The following is a 20,300-nucleotide window of genomic DNA, read 5'->3' as shown; positions in this document are numbered from 1 at the left end:
GGGCAGTGAGTTTGCTTGTTGTGTTGGCTGAGAGAGAGAGGCTACATCTGAGCAACAAAAGAGGTTCTCTGGGCCTAATTTTAAGTCGGCTTAGCCTATCCTTTGCAGGGATAAATTTCATGGGAACAAACCCCAAGATTGAGGGCTCGGCCTATTGCTTTGGTTATCCCCACTGCTTGTGAGAATATCAGGAATTCTCCACATGGGAAGTTGAATTTTCCCCCTTTCTTGCCATTTCCCCAAGGGGACTTTGCGAATACTTTTTTATTCACTGTTCAGATCACTTTGGGATTTATCAGGGCATCACTCTGGACAAACCTACAAACTCTCATACCCTCTCATTATGGTGTTCAATTAAACTGTTGTGGGTTTTAACTTTTGAATAGAGGGAGATGTGACTCCACCCACTCCACTTGGATCTTGATTAGTTTACTGGAACCCGTTAAAAGAGGAAGAATTTTGTGGAGTCCTTTTTGAGAATGACAAGAAAACCAGAGTTCATCAGCCAGCCACCTTCGGAGATGAAGGAGAACACCCTCAGACAGCTTTGTGAAGCAAGATGCCTGAAGAGGAAGCTAGTAGATATTGCCATGTTCACCATGTGCCTTTCCAGTTGAGAGAGAAACCCTGAACTTCAGCGGCCTTTCTTGAGCAATGGTAACTTCTTGGTGCCTTAATTTGGGCATTTTTATAGGCTTGCTTTAATTGGGACATTTTCTTTGTCTTAGAACTGTAAACTAGCAACTTATTAAATTCCCCTTTTTAGAAAATCCATTCCATTTCTTGTATATCACATTCCAGTAGCTGGCAGACTAGAACACACACTTGAGGGTAGTGCATTCAAGAAACAAGACTTGGCTTACTTCCTTGTCTGTGTCTTCCTGTCTGTGCACTCCTGCTGGGCCTCTGTCTGCAGCAGAGGATGTTGGCACTAGCTGACTGGTCTCCAGTTCTCTCCTTCTCAATTCTTCTGCTTTTTCAACCCAGGCCTCCCTATGTGGTGTAGAAGGTGCTCCCAGATCACTTACACCCTTGAATTGCTCTCCCGGTCTATTTTCCATCCCTTCTCTAGCTGTTCTTTGGAGCAGGGGTGAACTTGACCAATTCCACCATCATAACTTTGAAGTAATTCTTGCAAGAACTAATTTATATTTCTCGTGTTAATCAGTGGGACACATAGGTCTATGCAACTCCTTTCAATATTGTTCATCTTCAGTATGGTAGTATTACTTATAGACCCACTAGAGAACCACCTTCACTTCTATCTATTCCCCTACATTGGAGTTCAACCTCATTAGCTAACTGTTCACCCATCTCTAGCTTCTATGTATCGCTAAGTCCCCTATATTCTGTATTATAAGCCTCTGATTATACCTTTATGATGGTCATAAAAGTGGAATCATACAGTATCTATCCTTTTGTGTCTGGCTTATTCCCCTCAGCATTATGTCTTTAAGGCTCATCCATCTTGTTATGTGCTTCAGAATGTCGTTTCATCTTACTGCTGCATAATATTCCATCGTATGTATATAACACATTTCATTGATCCACTTGTCTTTTGGTGGGCATTTGGTTTGTTTTCTGTTTTGGTGATTGTGAATAATGCTGCTATGAACATCAGTGTGCAAATGTCTGTTTGTGTCATTGCTTTCAGCTCTTATGGGTATATGCCAAGTAGTGCTAATTCTGGGTCATAGGACAACTCAATGTTTAATTTCCTAAGGAATCACCAAACAGTCTTCCATAGTGACTGCACCTTATACATTCCCACCAGCAGTGTGTAAGTGTCCTGATTTCTCCACATCCTTTCCAACATTTATAGTTTACTGTTTGTTTAATAGCAGCCACTGTTGTAGGTATTAGGTGGTATCTCATTGTACTCTTGATCTGCATTTCTCTTATAGCCAAAGAAAATGAGCATCTCTTCATGTGCTTTTGAGCCATCTGTATTTGCTCTTCAGAAAAATGGCTATTCATATCTTTAGACCATTTTATAGTTGGGTTGTTTGTTCTTTTGTTGTTGAGTTGTATGGTTTCTTTCTGTATACAGGATATCAAATCTTGTGATATCCATATATTTTCTCCCATTGAGTAGGCTAAGATTTCTTTGAGGTGAAAAGCATTTGATTTTGAGGAGTTCCCGTTTATCTATTTTCTCTTTTGTTGCTTGTGCTTTTAGTGTAAAGTTTAGAAAGCTACCTGCAATTACCAGGTCTTGAAGATGTTTCCCTATATATTCTTCTGGAAGCTTTATGGTGCTAGTTCTTATATTTAGGTGTTTGATTCACTTTTAGTTATTTTTTTGTGTAGGGTATAAGATAAGGATCCTCTTTCAATTTTTTGACTATTGATATCCAGTTCTTCCATGCCCAATTATTGAAAAGACTATTTTGTCCCAGTTCAGCAGATTTGGGGGCCTTGTCAAAATTCAGTTGAGCATAGATTTGGTGGTCTATTTCTGCACTCTTTATTTGATTCCATTGGTCAAAGGTCTTTGTGCCAGTACCATGCTGTTTTGACCACTGTGGCTTTAAAATAGGTTTTAAAGTCATGGGGTGTTAATCCTCTCACTTCATTCTTTTTTAGGATGGTTTAGTTATTCGGGGTCTCTTTCCCTTCCAGTTGAATTTGGTAACTAGCTTTTCCAAGTCTTCAAAGTAGGTTGTTGGAATTATGTTTGGTACTGTGTTTAATCTGTGGATCAGTTTGGGTAGAATTGACAACTATATCTTTAGCCTTCCTATCCATAAGCAGGGAATATCTTTCCACCTATTTAGATCTCCTTTGATTTCTTTTAACAATGTTATGTAGTTTTCTGCGTAGAAGGCCTTTACATCCCTAGTTAAGTTCATTCCTAAGTACTTGATTCTTTTAGTTGCTATTTTGCTGGGAATTTTTCCTTAACTGACTCTTGAGTTAGGTCGTTGCTTGTGTATAGAAACGTTACTGATTTTTGCACGTTGAGTTTGTATCCCACCACCTCGCTGAATTTGTTCATTAGCTCAAGTAACTTTGCTATAGATATCTCAGGATCTTCCAAGTATAGTATCATGCCATCTACAAATAATGATAGTTTTACTTCTTCCTTTCCATTTTGAATCCTTTTATTTCTTTGTCCTGCCTGATTGCCCTAGCTAGAACTTCTAGCACAATGTTGAATAATAGTGGTGACAATGAGCATCCTTATCCCATTCCTGATCATAAGGGGAATGCTTTCAGTCTCTCTCCATTGAGTACAATGTTCGCTATCTGTTTTTCATATATTCTCTATCATATTGGGGTAATTTTCTTTGATCCCTATCTTTTGGAGTGTTTTTATCAGAAAAGGATGTTGAATTTTGTCAAATGCTTTTTCAGCATCAATTGAGATGATCATGTAATTTTTCCCTTTTGCTTTGTTAATGTGCTGTATTACGTTAACTGATTTTCTTGTGTTAAACCATCCTTGCATTCCTGCTATAAACCCCACTTGGTCATGGTGTACGATTCTTTTGTGGTGTACAATTCTTTTAATGTGTTGTTGGATTCAATTTGCTAATATTTTGTGGAGAATTTTTGCATCTGTGTTTATTAGGGAAGTTGGCCTGTAGTTTTCCTTTCTTATAACATCTTTACCCAGTTTTGGTATTAAAATGATATTAGCTTCATAAAATGAGTTAGGTAAAGTTCCTTTTACTTCAATTTTTTTGGAAAAGTTTTAGCAAGATTGGTGTTCTTTTTTGAAATGTTTGGTAAAATTCCTCTGTGAAGTCATCTGGCCCTGGGCTTTTCTTTTTAGGGAGATTTTTTTTAAACTTTTTTTTATTAATTAAAAATTAACTAATAAATTAATTTTAAAAATTAACAAACAAAACATTTAAATATTTTTGATAACTATTGAATCTCTTTACTTGTGGTTGGTTTGTTGAGATCTTCTATTTCTTCCTTAGTCCGTGTAGCTTGTTTGGATGTTTCCAGGAATTTGTCCATTTCATCCAAGTTGTCTAGTTCGTTGGTATATTGTTGTTTATAGTATCCTCTTATGATTTCTTTTATTTCTTCAGGATCTGTGGTAACACACCCCTTCTCATTTCTGATTTTGCTTATTTGTATCCTTTTTTTTTTTCTTTGTCAGTCTTGGTAGTGGCCCATCAATTTTATTAATTTTCAGAAAGAACCAGCTTTTGGTTTTATTGATTCAGATTCTATTGTTCTTTTGTTCTCCCATTCATTTAACTCTCCTTTAATCATCATTATTTCTCTCCTATTATTTGCTTTGGGGTTAGTTTGCTGTTCTTTCTCAAGTTCCTCCAGGTGAGCTATTAAGTCCTCGATTTTTACTCTTTCTTGTTTTTTAATATAGGCATTTAGGGCAACAGATTTCCCTCTTAGCACAGCCTTTGCCACATCCCATACATTCTGATAAGTTGTATTCTCATTTTCATTTGTCTTCAGATAGCTACTGATTTCTCTAGCAATTTCTTCTTTGGCCCACTGATTGTTTAAAAGTGTGTTATTCAATCTCCACATATTTGTGAATGTTCTTGTTCTTTGGTGATTATTGAGATCCAGCTTCATTTCATTGTGATCAGAGAAAGTGCTTTGAATAATTACAATGTTATTGAATTCATAAAGAACTGTTTTGTGCCCCAGCATATGATCTATCCTGGAGAATGTTCCGTGAGCACTAGAGAGGAATGTATATCCTTGTGTTTTGGGGTACAATAACCTATCTATGTCTGTTAGGTTTAATTCATTTATTGAGTTATTTCACTTCTCTGTTTCATTGTTGATCTTCTGTCTGGTTGTTCTATCTATAGAGGAGAGTGATGTATTGAAGTCTCCTACTATTATTGTTGAAACATCTATCACTCCCTTCAGATTTGCCAATGTTTGTCTCATGTACTTTGGAGCTCCTTGATTGGGAGCATAAACATTTATGATTGTTATATCTTCTTGGTGAATTGATCGTTTAATTAGTATATAGTGTCATTCTCTGTCTCTTATGATATCTTTACATTTAATGTCTGTTTATCTGATATTAGTGTAGCTACTCCTGCTTTCTTTTGGTTACAACTTGCGTGGAAAATCTTTTTCCATCATTTCACTTTCAATCTATTTGTATCCTTGTGTCTAAGAGTCGTGTCTTGTAAGTAGCATATAGCTGTATTATATTTCTTAATCCATTTTGCCAATCTGTATCTTTTAAATGGAAATTTAGTCTGTTAACATTCAAAGTTATTAATGAAAAGGCATTTCTTGAATCCACAATCTTATCTTTTTTATTTTATTTGTCAGATCTATATATTCTTTTCCCTCTTTCTCTTTTTACCCTTAAGTTACCCTTACTGGTACTCTTCAATTCTGTGCCCTTCTCCAGACCTCCCTCTCCTGTCTTTTTTTTTTTTTTTTTTTCAGCCAGCAGAACTCCCTTTAGTATTTCTTGTAGGACCAGTCTCTTTTGACAAATTCTTTTATAACTTGTTTGTCTGTGAAAACTTTAATCTCTCCCGCAGGTTTGAAGGACAGTTTGGCTTGGTTCAGAATTCTTGGCTGGAAGTGTTTGTCTTTCAGGATCTTGAATATATCATACGACTGCCTTCTCGCCTCCATGATGCTAGCTGAGTATTCTAAACTCAGTCTTATGTTGCTTCCTTTGTATGTAGTAGATTGTTTTTTCTCTTGTTGCTTTCAGAATTTCCTGCTTCTCTTCAATTTTTGACAGACCGATTAGTATGTGTCTTAGGAAAGGCCTATTTGGATTTATTCTGTTTGGAGTTCACTGGGCTTCTTTGACTTGCATGTTTGTGTCCTTTGTAAGGGTTGGGACGTTTTCCCCTACTATGTCCTCAGTTACTCTTCCTAACCCTTTACTCCTCTCTTCTCCTTCTAGGATGCCAATAATTCTTATATTTGTGTGCTTTCTTTTGTCTGTCATTTCCCTGAGATCCAATGCAAATGTCTCCATCTTTTTTGCCATTTGCTGTTTTGAGTGTTTGAAGTCAGTTATCCTGTCCTCCATATCACTTATTATTTCTTCTGTCTCTTCAGATCTGCTGTTGTGTGTATCTAGTATGTTTTTATTTGTTCAACAGTCTTTATTCTCTGTGATATCTGCTCTTTTTCTATTTATTCTTTCAAATTCCTCTTTATGCTCTTCTCCTGTCTTCTTGATCTCCTTTATGTCATTAGCCTTCCCACTCATTTTATTAAGTAGAGTTATATGAACATCTTTGATTAGTTGTTCCAACATCTGTGTCTCTGGTGTTTTAATTTGCTCATTAGGCTGGGCTTTATCAATCTGCATTGTGAAATGCTTAGTGATCTTCTGTTGTTTTCGTTGCATGTAAATATCTTTATTGATTTACTTTGGGAGTTGATTTCTTTCAGTAGTCTAAAGCCTTGTGTTTGCAGGATGGATGTGCAGCAGGGTGCAGAGTACATGGCGGGGCACAACAGTGCAGTGATTTGTTGCAGGCGCAGGTTTGGGATTTTAAGCTGGTGCTTGTGAATGTGTGGGCGCCCAGCAACCAAGGGCGCCCAGCAACCAACCATGTAGCTGTGCAGGTACACAGTTCTGGGGGATGTAACCCTGGTGTGCACTGGTCTAGGGCACGGCACCCTTTGTGTGCATGCATAGAGCTGTGGCAGCAGGTTGGCATTATGCATTCATGTATTGGGAGCAGATGTGACCTGGCTGTGCAGGTCAGCACTTTTTCAGAGCTGGGAAGCATGACTGAGGGTTGTGCACTTGCACAGTTCTATGAGTGCTGTAATGTGATGTTCTCAGAGCTGAAGGACTTGAATAGGGGGCCCTGTGCATGCACGTGTCTAGGAGTACCATAAACAGATGTGCAGAGCTCAAGGGGGCAGGAGTGAGGTTGTGCAACACTATGGGCAGCCGGCAAGTATAGCCTGGGTATGAAGGTAAACACCTGCAACCTTTATGCACTGGCAACAGCCTGCAGGGAGCAGGGAGGGGGGGTAGTGCTTGGGAGGGGTGCAAGAGAGTACTTGCACTTGGGGTAAGGGTATGAGGTGGGTATTGCGCTAGGGGTTGGTCAGGTGGGGGACTTGGAGCACGGGGAGTGGGGGCAGGTGACAGGGTTTGGGTGCATAGGGTGTAGGGTGAGTCACAGCTCACAGGGCTGCACTGGTGAGGGCAGCACGTACAAGGAACGTGGCCTAGATTATTTCCTAGTCCCGGTCTCCCTGTCTATGCACTCCTGTGGCTCCGTGTCTCTGTGCCAGTCTCCAGCTTTCTGCTTCTCAGTTCGTCAGCTTTTGTAACCTGTGTGGTGCAGAAGGCTCTCCCAGGTCAGTTGCACTCTTGAATAGTTGTCTTAGTCACCCTCCCCTCCCTTCTTTAACTTTTCTGTGGAGCCGGGCTGAACTCAAGCTACCCTATTTGGCCATCTTCCCAAAATTCTCAATTGTATTTCTTTATAATAGAAATTAACTGGAAATTAAAATTAAAAATCATTTACATTAGTATCAAAATATGGAATGCTTAGGGATAGCTCTGATAGATGAGAAGATGAAACAATCTTGATGTTGAAAAGTGCTAAATATTGTTAAAAGAAATTAAAAAGATGGTGATATCTCATGTTGTTCATGGTTCAGAAAAAGGCTCAATAGTGTTAAGTTGTCACTTACCTCCAAGTCAGTTGATAAATTCAAAGCAATCCCAGTGGCTTTTTGAAAAATAGAAATTGATAAGGTGAATCTAAAATTCATATAGAAATACAAAGTGTCTAGAATAAATAAAATAATTTTGAAAAATAAGAACAAAATGGGAAGGCTAATACTACCTGATTTTAAGACTTTTTTTTAAAGCTACAGCAATCAAAACAGTTTGATATTGGTATGAAGATAGACAAATAGATCAGTGGAACAGAATACAGTCCAGAAATAGTCGCAACATATATGGGCATCTGATTTTTGACAAAGGTGCAAAGTAATTCAGTGGAGAAATGATAATTTTTTCACAAGTAGTATTGGAACAATTGTATGTCTGTATGCAAAAACATGAATTTTGAGCCACACCTCTACATACCTTGTAGAAAAATTAACTAAAAATGGATAATGGACCTAAATGTCAAACCTAAAATGACAGAAATTCTAGAAGAAAATAGAGGAGAGAATCTTTGTGACTCTGAGTTAGGCAGAGATTTCTTGGGTATGACACCAAAAGTATGAGCATAAAGAACAAATTGATAAGTTGGACTTCATCAAATTAAAAACTGTGCTCTTCAGATGACATTGTGAATACAGAAGAAAAGAAGAAAAATCATAGAATGTAAGAAATTCTCTGCAAAGGATAAAGAACTTTTATCAAGAATATATAAAAAGCTCTCAGAATTCAATAAGAAAATGAGCAACCCAATTAAAAATGGACAAAAGATTTGTACAGAGCAAAGAATATGTACAGGTGGCATTGAGGCACGTGAGAAGGTGTCCAGCATAGTCTTTAGGGAAGTGCAAAGCAAAACCGTATGAGATACCTATACCTATTAAAATTGCCAAAATGGTAAAGATTGACTGTATTAAGTGTTGGCAAGGATGTAAAGAGATTGGGATTCTCATACATTTCTGATAGAAGTGTGAAATGCTACAACCACTTAGGAAAACAGTTTGGCAATTTCTTTAAAAAGAATTTAAAAAAAAAAGAGGCATCTGCCTACCATATCCACCCACTCCACTCCCAGGTGTTTACCTGAAAGTAAATAAATCTTATGTCTATACATCTAATTGTACACAAATATATTAGCACTTTATTTGTAATAACCAAAAGCTGGAAAGAAATGAAATGTCTATTAACTGATGACTAGAACAACTGTGGTATATACATATAATGGAATACTTTTTGTTTGCTTAGCAACAAAAAAGAATGAACTACTGCTATACATAACACTAATGAATCTCAAATTGATTATGCTTAGTGGAAGCTGTCAAACAAAAAGATTGAATACAGTTTCATCTCATTTATAGAATACTCTAGAAAATGCATAGCAATTCATAAGGTCAAAAATCAGATCAGTGGTTCTCTAGGGAGGGGGAGGGGTTGTAGTGAGAAATTATGAAGGACAGGAACAAACTTTTGGGAGTGATTGGTATGTTTCTTATCTTGTGATGACTTAATGGGTGTATTTATGTACCAAACTTGTACACCTTAAATAAGAACAGGATACTGATTATCAGTTGTACCTTAGTATCGATGTTATAAAATCCCACTTAAAGATATTTTAGGAAAATAAAATGGCATAACAATCTGAATAACATATCTTCAGAAAACAAGGCATAAGAAAATTGTGGCCACAAAGCAGTAGAAAACTGCCACTTAATATTGCAAAATGAGCTAAAGAAAATAATGGATGCCATTAAAGAACAATTGAAATCTGATTTAGAAAAGCTTGTACATAATTTGGCTCTGCAAAAGATGAACATGACAGTAAAGTTAATAGAAATCAGTTTTAAAATGACAGAAGCTATGAAAGTTTGGCATAAATATGGAAGACAGTTAAGCATATATGTAATAGATTTACTTGAAGATGAAAGACAAGACATGGGTATTTGTAAACAGCAAATACTAGAAACTATAGTAAGAGAACTTTCTTGAAAGTACCCAGCACACCTATTAATTATTCAACCAAGAGCATTATGTAAGGCAAAAATTTCATTCCTTTGGAAGGCTAAGATAATTTGATACAGGTGTGTTGCTTTCCAGTGATTACATTTGATTTAAAGAAAGAACATAGAATATTTATGGTAGAGTCTGTGGATGATAGCATCGTCTTTGATAAATTTCCCTAACTGTAGTCTCCTTCAAGTTGGCTTTGAAAGGAACTGTGTGATGGTTAGGTTCTTGTATCAACTTGGCCAAATGATTTTGCCCATTTGTCTAATCAGCCAAGCACTGGCCTGACCATTGCTGCAAGGATATTTTGTGACTGGTTGAAAAACCAAAAGGCCTATTAAGTCATGTGTCAGTTGATTGCATCTGTGGCTGATTACATCTGTCATCAACTAAGAAATGTCCCCCACAACAAGATAATCCAACCAGTTGAAGTCTTTTGAGGAAGAAGAGAAGACTCTTTCATTGCTTCTTCAGCCAGCAAGCCTCTCCTGTGGAGTTCGTTCAGACCCTTCATCGAAGCTGCCAACTTCATAGCCTGCCTTATGGATTTGGGATTCTTCCATTCCCACAGTTGCATGAGACACCTTTATAAATCTCATGTTTACAGATCTCTCCTGTTGGTTCTGTTTCTCTAGAGAACCCTGACTATCTCACAGAAGTTTCAAGTTTTCCTCTTTGGCAGCATCTCAGAGCAGCCAGCAATCAGTTTGCTGATTGAGGGAGATTGGTAGTTTCTGCTACTAGAAGTGGAAAAGTTAGATCTGCATTCTTTTTCTGAATGTATGGTGTTTTGATAAGCCAGCTAACATAAAAGAGGATTTTATAGGGATGCCTGCAGAATGTTTAAAGGGTAGACTCTCAGGGGAATTCAAATATGAACTGTATCTGGGATTTGCTTCAAAGATTCCAAACCTGGAAGAAATTCTGGATTCAGGGTGATTGTATGTTGATGGACTGTAGACTTTGGACATTTTACATGATGGCTAATGAATGCAGATGGCTGAAGGATGCACTGACTGAAAAGTAGATTGGCAAACGATGGTGTATACATATGATCGAATATTGTGCTGCTACAGAAAGAACATGGCATGTAACACTGTGGGACATTTGGTGAGGCAAAATAAGTCAGAAACAAATGAGCAATTTTGTGGTGTCCTTTAGAACATACTTAGAAGAAAACAGGGGCCTGGTTGTAAACTCTGAAAGTCATATTTAGTCCAGAATGGTAATTATTATTTCTGGATTTTTGAGAGACTATTTTGTATATATATAACCTGGTCTTTAGAGATAAGAATGAAGCTGATCAGTTCAGGATTAAGGTCATTCAGAACACAGGGGTAAGGAAGGCATTATTTTAGAACTGCACCTGTTCTTTAAGACCAAAGGAAGAAAGGTTTATTTTGTCTGGAACCTGAATTTTCTGTAGCACATAATCTAACTCAATTTATGTGGACAGCTCATTTAAACAATTGAAGCACAGGGCACTCAGAATAAGAATGAGGGCCTTTAATCTTGTATAACTTAATGTAATGCCTGGATAATCACCAGAGTATATAAAGCAGATAATCAAAAAGTATTAGCATAGTCCCTTGAGAGATAGGAGGAAAAATATAGAACTATTAAACTTTACCACTGAAGAAACCCCTGATACTGTGTCAAACATTAGGGACACCCAAATCAATAGGTCGAGCCCTTGATCTTTTTTTTATTTTTTATTTATTTATTTATTTAAAATACAAAAAAACACAAGAAAATGCAAACATTCCTATTTTGATCATTCCATTCTACATATATAATCAGTAATTCACAGTATTATCATGTAGTTACATATTCATCATCATAATCATTTCTTGGAATATTTGCATCTATTCAGAAAAAGAAATAAAATGAAAACAGAAAAAAAAAATTATACATACCATACCCCTTACCCCTCCCTTTCATTGATCACTAGCAATTCAAACTAAATTTATTTTAACATTTGTTCCCCCTATTATTTATTTTTATTCTATATGATCTACTCGTCTGTTGACAAGGTAGATAAAAGGAGCATCAGATACAAGGTTTTCACAATCACACAGTCACATTGTGAAAGCTATATCATTATACAATCATCATCAAGAAACATGGCTACTGGAACACAGCTCTACATTTTCAGGCAGTTCCCTCCAGCCTCTCCATTCCATCTTGAATAACAAGGTGATATCTACTTAATGCGTAAGAATAACCTCCGGGATAACCTTTCACACTCTGTTTGGAATCTCTCAGCCATTGACACTTTGTCTCATTTCACTCATCCCCTTTTGGTCGAGAAGGTTTTCTCAATCCCTTGATGCTGAGTCTCAGCTCATTCTAGGATTTCTGTCCACATTGCCAGGAAGGTCCGCACCACTGGGAGTCATGTCCCACGTAGACAGGGGGAGGGTGGTGAGTTTGCTTGTTATGTTGGCTGGAGAGAGAGGTCACATCTGAGCAACAGAAGAGGCTCTCTTGGGGGTGACTCTTAGGCCTAATTTTAAGTAGGCTTCACCTATCCTTTGTGGGGTTAAGTTTCATATGAACAAACCCCAAGACTGGAGGCTTAACCTATAGCTTTGGTTGTCCACACTGCTTGTGAGAATATCAGGAATTCAACTTGGGGAAGTTGAATTTCTCCCCATTCTCACCATTCCCTGAAGGGGACTTTGCAAGTACTTTTCCACTCACTGATCAAATCACTCTGGATTCATTGGGGCATCACTCTGGACAAACCAACAAAATCTCATGTCCTACCCTAAGTTCCAAGTACTTATGGTGTTCAATCAAGCTATCTACATGAGTTATGTTAGGAAATGCACTAGTCAAAATATAAATTTTGTACCAAATAAACATTTTTTGTTTTAGTCTCACACATAAGTTGAAGTTTTAAAATATTAATTACCATCTATTTTCAGCACCCTGCAGTAATGACATTCCTTTGTTCTTCCTCATGCAAAAACATTTCTAAAATTTGTGCATTCAGTCACTATTGTTATACACTCTAGGCATTCCTAGATTATACCATCTCAGTCTTTATTGTCTGTCTTTCTTTCTGATTTCATTTATGCCCCCAGCCCTCCTCCCTCTATCATTCTCACATTCAACTTCATTCAGTGTTTTAACAAAATTGTATTACAGTTAGGTAGTATTGTGCTGTCCATTTCTGAGTTTTTATATTAAGTCCTGTTGCACAATCTCTATCCCTTCTGCTCCAATTACCCAGTGTCTTACTCTATTTCTATCTCCTGATGGTCTCTGTTACCAACAAAATATTCCAAGTTTATTCACTAATGTCAGCTCATATCAGTGAGACCATACAGTATATGTCCTTTGTTTTTGGCTAATCTCACTCAGCATAATGTCCTCAAGGTCCATCCATGTTGTCACATATTTCGTAACTTTATTCTGTCTTACGGCTGTGTAATATTCCATTATATGTATATACCACAGTTTGTTTAACCACTCATTGGTTGATGGATATTTTGGCTGTTTCCATCTCTTTTTAATTGTAAATAATGCTGCTATAAACATTGGTGTACAAATGTTCGTTTGGGTCCTTGCCCTTATGTCCTTTGAGTAGATATCTAGCAATGGTATTGCCGGGTCATATGGCAATTCTATATTCAGGTTTTTGAGGAACCGCCAAACTGCCTTCCACAGTGGTTGTACCATTTGATATTCCCACCAACAGTGGATAAGTGTGTGAGCCCTTGATCTTGATGCTTTATCTTGTAAAGCTTATGTATGTAATGGAGAAGCTTAGCCTACCTATAGGTATGCTTAAGAGTTACTTCTGGAGGACCTTTTTTGTTGCTCAAATGTGGCCTCACTCTCTCTAAGCCTGACTCTGCAACTGAAATCATTGCCTTCCCCCCATGTGGATCATCACATCCACAGGTGGAAGTGTCCTGGCAGCATGGGAGATGACTCCCAGGGAGGAGCCTGGCCCTGGCACCGCAGGATCAAGCATGCCATCCTGACCAAAAGGAGGAAAAGTAGTGTAATAAATAAGGTATCAGTGGATGAGAAAGTTCAGATAGAATTGAGAGGCTACTCACCCTTACACAAGCTTCAGTTAGTTATTGCTACCTGACATAACTTGCCAAACCCCAACCAAAACCATTCCAGCCAATCCTAAAGAACACCAAGGGCAACATATGAGTCTACAAAGGTTCCATGCACTAGGGTAACTTTCCAGAAATCTACAACCTCCATGTGGGTCCGTGGACCAGATAAGTCCTGAAGCCTAGAGGGGCTAGCCTCTCCAGGACATCAGCTAGTTCTATCTCCCTACCCCGTATTATTGTGTTTTTTTTTAATTAAAAAAAATTTTTTTTTAATACCAAAAAACACCAAACAAACACAAACATTCCTATTTTGATCATTCTGTTCTACGTATATAATCAGTAATTCATAATATCATCACATAGGTGCATATTCATCATCATGATCATTTCTTGGAACATTTACATCTATTCAGACAAAGAAATAAAATGAAAACAAAAGAAATCTATACATACCATACCCCTTACTCCTCCCTTTCATTGATCACTAGAATTTCAAACGAAATTTATTTTAACATTTGTTCCTCCTATTATTTATTTTTATTCCATATGTTATACTGGTTTGTTGACAAGCCCACCACATATTATTGACAATCCCTTCCCACATGAAAAATTTAGAATAGACATAGTCCAAATACCCCTGAAGAGTGGGAGAAAGATCAAAGATGATGGTGGAGTTATACAGAGAAGGTAGGGTTTAATAAATGAGTATGACTACATTGATGTTTCTTTTAGTCTCCAGTATCTTAGAGCAGCTAGAAGTAAAAACTTAAAATTGTAGAATTGTAACCCATACCAAACTCTGAAATCTGTTCAGCAACTAATTGTGCTGTGCTTTGAAGTTTATTGCTTTTTTTGTATATATGTTATTTTTCACAAAAAGAAAAAAAAGTTGATTGTGATGATAAAAAATATGTATATTTATTCCTTCTAGCCTCCAATGTTCTAGAGCAGCTAGAAGGAAAAATCTGAGATAATGGTATGGTAGCCCATGACAAACTCTGGGATCTGTCCTGTAACTACTTGTTGAAGAGTGCTTTGAAAGCTATTGCTTTCTTTCTTTGTTTTGTATATATGTTATATTATACATATAGAAAAGTTAAAAAAAAAAAAAAGATGACTCTATAATGACACTGGCAGAAAGTCTGTGGCTCTTCATTCTAACCCATGTTAGAACCAAGTTTGACACGTAGTAGGCCCTTTGGTGACTGAATAAATTAAAGAAAGGAAGTAATGAATCTTTATCGAAATGGAGAAATGATACAGATGAAGTACTGCTGACTGGCTTAAAGTACATGATTGGTGATGATTATAGTGAAAATAAAAGCAATGTTCATTTATTGAGCACCAGTTTTGTTCCTATCATTCTAAGAGCTTGGCATGTGTTTTTTTTAAATATGCTTGGTCCTGTGAAGGAGTGATATTTTTCTCTCAGACTGGCGATATAGTTTAAACCTACAGATTATGATTTGCCCAAATCATTGTCCAAATTTTTGTAAAAACGGAACTGGAAAGCTGGATTTTAACTTAGGTCTTCTTCGCCCTAAAGCTTGTGCTGATAACTAGTATTGTATGTTATGCCTATGTTTAAAAGATGAAGAGGGAAAGAATTAGTCAGAAATAATATTCAGTACAGAATATTAAGAAAGCATCTTAGCAGCTATTCTTTTTTGAGATTTTACTTAAAAATACTTTAATGTAAATCTGCTCTGAAATATCAGGAACCATTTTCCTCTGACCGGGTCTAGGAACTTCCATCAATCAAGATGGAAGTTAGCCATCAATTAGCCATCAATTAGCCAGGGCTAATATTACCAAGCTACTAGACAGAATTTTTAAGGAAAAACTGGCCTTTGATTCTCCATTTTCCCAATTGAAAAGAACAAAATATAGGGACCTTTTTACAGGGCATGAGGGAGATGACCAGTTGTCTTCTAGATATGTTTTAACTTTGAAATGACTATAGTCAAGGATAAGTGAGTCAATAAATTAATTAAATTGTGGTGTGTGTGTTTGTGTGTATGTATGTGTATGTACAGATATGGGCAAGGATATTCCAGCCATTCTTTTAAACCATCCTGGGCTATAGTTTCATTTGAGTAGTTTATGTTTCTCTATCAGGGCATGGTAAAATGCATTGTATCTCAATTGGGGCCAATATTGATATTGATTTTTAAAAATTCACATTTTTTTTATAGGTATCAGTATTATCTGCAGCTAAAGAAAGATATCTTGGAAGGAAACATTCCTTGTACATTAGAGCAAGCAATTCAGCTAGCCGGCTTAGCTGTTCAAGGTAAATAAGGGGAATCAATAAAGTAATAATTCTGTAAGTTTAAAATGTGAATTATAACAAAAATGGTAAGGAATTTTTTTAATTGACTTTCTATATGCATTTTTGTACTGCTTTTATATTAGTGAAATAGTATTCTGTTGTCTAAGGGACTTCCTTAAGAGAAAAAAGTGAATTTGGATTACTTTAATAGAATGTGAAACTTCTCAAAGTTTAACCACAGTATTATATATCAACAGAGTAAACAGTCCAATAAACGGAAGTTTATACTTAAAGCATTTAATATAGAATGTATTCCTCTAGTTCAAGGACTTGATCTACTACTAGGTAATATCTTACGGTGAAAGATCTGCCAGTCAATGGTTGAGGTTATGTTCACTTATACTTTATACCTGATTTGTGTGGGTTCTTAAATAGTTGTCCTGGCTTATAGAGCATCAGCAACCATAAAGGTAAAGATCTTGAATTTCACAAGTATTTTTAAAATTAAGTCTTTCGTTTCTCATTTGCTTTAACTTCATGTATTTACATGTATGCATATACTTGAGAAGGCTTCTAGTGGGTCATTGTTTCAAATAATAACTAGCATTTAACCTTGGGAGTTGAAGGTTAATCAGAAAACTCCTCCAGATATTAGCAGGCACAGAGATATGTCATTTCTAGACAAAAAAATTGCCTGATACACGTGGAGCCACATTCCTTTTCAAGATACTTTGAGTCTTTTAAAATATTATCTTTGGCTTTAAGAAATAATTTCTCATAAGCTTTTTGCTGAACTATACATTTTTTTCCAACAATTTTAAGTTTCAAAACAAATACATCTTGTTGTAACATATTCAAATGATCTCATTCCATTTCCCAGAGGTAATCACTACTGTCAGCAGTTTGGTTTCTTCCTGACATTTTTCTATGCTTAAGTAAGCATATGTGATAACAGGGTAGGTTTTGTTTGTTTCCCATTATTAAAATGAGATTGTATAATGTCTAGTTTGTAACTGTTTCACTTTATTCATAGGCATTTTTCCAAGTCAAAATACATGGCTCTACCCAACTGTTTTTAAAATATACTCTTGATACTTTTGAAGGCACATTTGACTTCCAAATCGTAATCATACCATCTGCATATTGCATACTGAATTTATTGTGCATATACTGCTATGAAAATTAAATATAATTGACATGTGAATATCTTTCATTTTGTATAGCTGATTTTGGTGACTTTGATCAGTATGAATCCCAAGAGTTTCTGCAGAAATTCGCCTTGTTTCCTGTGGTAAGACTTCCTTTTACATTGGGCCTTTTTATAGACATTTTGTCCCCATACCCTTAACAATCCCTGAAATGAAGTCCATGTTGTAGACCTACTAGGAAGGAATAGTGCTGAAAAATCAATTCCCTCTTATTGACTTAAGTGTGAGTAATTCCCTATTGTAACCTTGTAAGTCCATGGAAACCAGAGGGTTGTAGTCACTGGGTTGTAGCCAGAGAATTAATTTTCATATTTGGATATGAGTCTAAAGACAGGGATTCATTCCAGCTTCTGAGGAACCACACAGATATTTTGCTTCTAACCAAAGCTTGAAGCTTCACAAAGTTATATTGAATGGAATTTGGTTCTCATCAACAATTAAAAAAAAACCTAGATGCCAAAAAAATGAACAAATACTGCCTTCTACTTTTTAAAAATATATTTTTTTATTGAGAAATATTCACACACATACAGTCCATATATGGCATATAATCAATGGCTCACAATATCATCACATAGTTATATATTCCTCACCATGATCACTTTTAGAACATTTGCAGTAAATAAATATATATTTTTTATCCTTATTTTTTTACTCATCTGTCCATATTGGGTAAAAGGAGCATCAGGCATCGGCTTTTCACAATCACAGCATCACATTGTAAAAGCTATATAGTTACACAATTGTCTTCAAGAATCAAGGCTACTGGAATACAGCTCAACAATTTCAGGTACTTCCCTCTAGCCACTCCCATACACCATAAACTAAAAAGAAATATCTATATAATGCATAAGAATAACCTCTAGACTCTCAGTCACTGAAAATCAGTGGCTGAGAGATTTCAGTGGAAGCATACTACCGTGTTACTGTTGACTATAGGCCCTAGTTTGCCTTGATTGTACTTTTTCCTGTATACCATCCATTTTCAACCCCTTGCCATGTTAACACTGAGTTGTTCTCCTTCATGCAAGAAACGTTTTTATATTTGTACATTTAACCACCATCACTGTCCACTCTAGGCTTTCCTAAGTTGTACTGTCTCAGTCTTCATCTTTTGTCTTTCCTTCTGCTTTCATACATGCCCCCGACCCTTCTCTCTCAACCATATTCACATTCATTCAGAATATTTATATTATTGTGCTATCCATTTCTGAATTTTTACAGTCAGTCCTGTTGTACAATCTGTATTCCTTCAGTACCAAATGCCCCATCTCTACCCACTTTCTATCTCCTGATAACCTGTGTCTTAACTTTAACTCTCAAAGTTCATTCATTAATATTAGTTCATATTAGTGAGATCATACAGTATTTGTCCTTTTGTTTCTGGCTAAATTCACTCAGGATAATTTCCTCAATGTTCATCCACATTGTTATGTGCTTCATGACCTTTATTCTGTCTTATAAGGTGCATAATATTCCATTGTATGTATATACCACAGCTTGTTTAGCCACTCATCCACTGATAGACATTTGGGTTGTTTCCATGTCTTGGCAATCAAAAATAATGCTGCTGTAAACATCAGTGTGCAAATGTCCATTTGTGTTCTTACTCTTAGTTCCTCTGAATATATACCTAGTAATGGGATTGCTGGATCATATGGCAATTCTATACTTAGCTTCCTGAGGAACTGCCAAACTGCCTTCCAGAGTAGTTATACCATTTTATATTTCCACCAACAGTGGATAAATGTGCCTCTTTCTGCACATCCTCTCCAGCACTTGTTTCTGTTTTTCTGATCATGGCCATTCTACTGAGTGTCAGATGATATCTCATTGTGGTTTTGATTTGCATTTCCCTAAAAGCCAGTGAATTGAGCATCTTTTTCATGTGCCTTTTAGCCATAGATGAGAAGGCCTATGCCTGAATACTCAATTTGATTCCATTGGTTGGTATATCTCTCTTTATGCTGGTATCATGCTGTTTTGACCACTTCGTAATATGCTTTAATGTCAGGTAGTGTGAGATCTCCCACTTAATTTTTCTTTCTCAAGAATTCAGGGCACTCTGGGCTTCCTGAAGATGGCGTCTTAGTAAGGTACATGTGTCTTAGTTCCTCCGACTCCAAATCAACTAATAGGTGAACAGAAACAGTACAGAACAGCTCCCGGGGCTACAGCAGGGAATGGACACACAGCGTAACCCAGTCTGGGCTGGTTAGTCTGACTGCGAAACTCGGCTGCGGTGAGTGAGATCCCCGAGCGGCGGGCGATTTCCCGAGCAGCCGCAGCTGCGGCGGTCCGAGCTAATCCCTCCCTCCTTCCTGGGCTGGCTGAGGGACGCGGAGAGACAAGCTTCCCAGCCAAGGCGGCCGGCGCCACACTTTTGCGGGCGGCTTCGAGTCTCGGCTTCGAGTCCGCGACTACGAGTCTCGGATCAGAGGGCTATCCAAAGTCTGGGCTGGCAAGTTTGACTGCGAGACTTGGCTGCGGCGAGACCCCTGAGCGGCCGCAGCTGCGGCGGTCCGAGCTAATCCCTCCCTCCTTCCCGGGCCGGCTGAGAGACTCGGAGAGACAAGCTTCCCAGCCAAGGCGGCCGGCGCCACACTTTTGCGGACGGCTTCGAGTCTCGGCTTCGAGTCCGCAGCTACGAGTCTCGGATCAGAGGGCTATCCAAAGTCTGGGCTGGCAAGTCTGACTGCGACTCTTGGCTGCAGCGAGACCCCCGAGCAGTGCGTGATTTGCCGAGCAGCCACAGCTGCGGTGGTCCGAGCTAATCCCTCCCTCCTTCCCGGGCCGGCTGAGAGTATCGGAGAAGCAAGTTTCCCAAGCCGAGGCAGACGGCGCCCTTCTTTTGCGGGCGGCTTCGAGTCTCAGCTTTGAGTCCGCGGCTACGAATCTCAGATCAGAGGGCTATCCAAAGTCTGGGCTGGCTAGACTGACTGCGAGACTCGGCTGCGGTGAGACCCCCGAGCGGCGCGTGATTTCCCGATCAGCGGCAGCTGCGGTGGTCCGAGCTACTCCCTCCCTCCTTTCCGGGCCGGCTGAGAGTATTGGAGAAGCAAGTTTCCCAAGCCGAGGCAGGCGGCACCCCTCTTTTACGGGCGGCTTCGAGTCTCTGCTTC

The 20,300-nt window shown here is 37.9% G+C and overlaps 1 protein-coding gene across 4 annotated transcripts in view; it reads left to right on the top strand.

Moving 5' to 3' along the window:
• Window positions 1–20,300, top strand: part of PTPN21 (protein tyrosine phosphatase non-receptor type 21) — a 139,362-nt gene that overhangs the window by 50,596 nt on the left and 68,466 nt on the right. For all 4 annotated transcript variants that reach the window (XM_077123262.1, XM_077123264.1, XM_077123263.1 and 1 more), the window contains 2 exons: window positions 15,894–15,991; window positions 17,194–17,261. In XM_077123262.1, coding sequence (XP_076979377.1) covers window positions 15,894–15,991; window positions 17,194–17,261 — 166 coding nt within the window. The remainder of the gene's footprint in view (window positions 1–15,893; window positions 15,992–17,193; window positions 17,262–20,300) is intronic.

The sequence above is a fragment of the Tamandua tetradactyla genome, chromosome 12, assembly GCF_023851605.1.
Source record: "Tamandua tetradactyla isolate mTamTet1 chromosome 12, mTamTet1.pri, whole genome shotgun sequence".
Lineage (NCBI taxonomy): Eukaryota > Metazoa > Chordata > Mammalia > Pilosa > Myrmecophagidae > Tamandua > Tamandua tetradactyla.
Note: the sequence above shows the minus strand (reverse complement) of the source record. Positions and strands in the feature narration are given on the sequence as shown.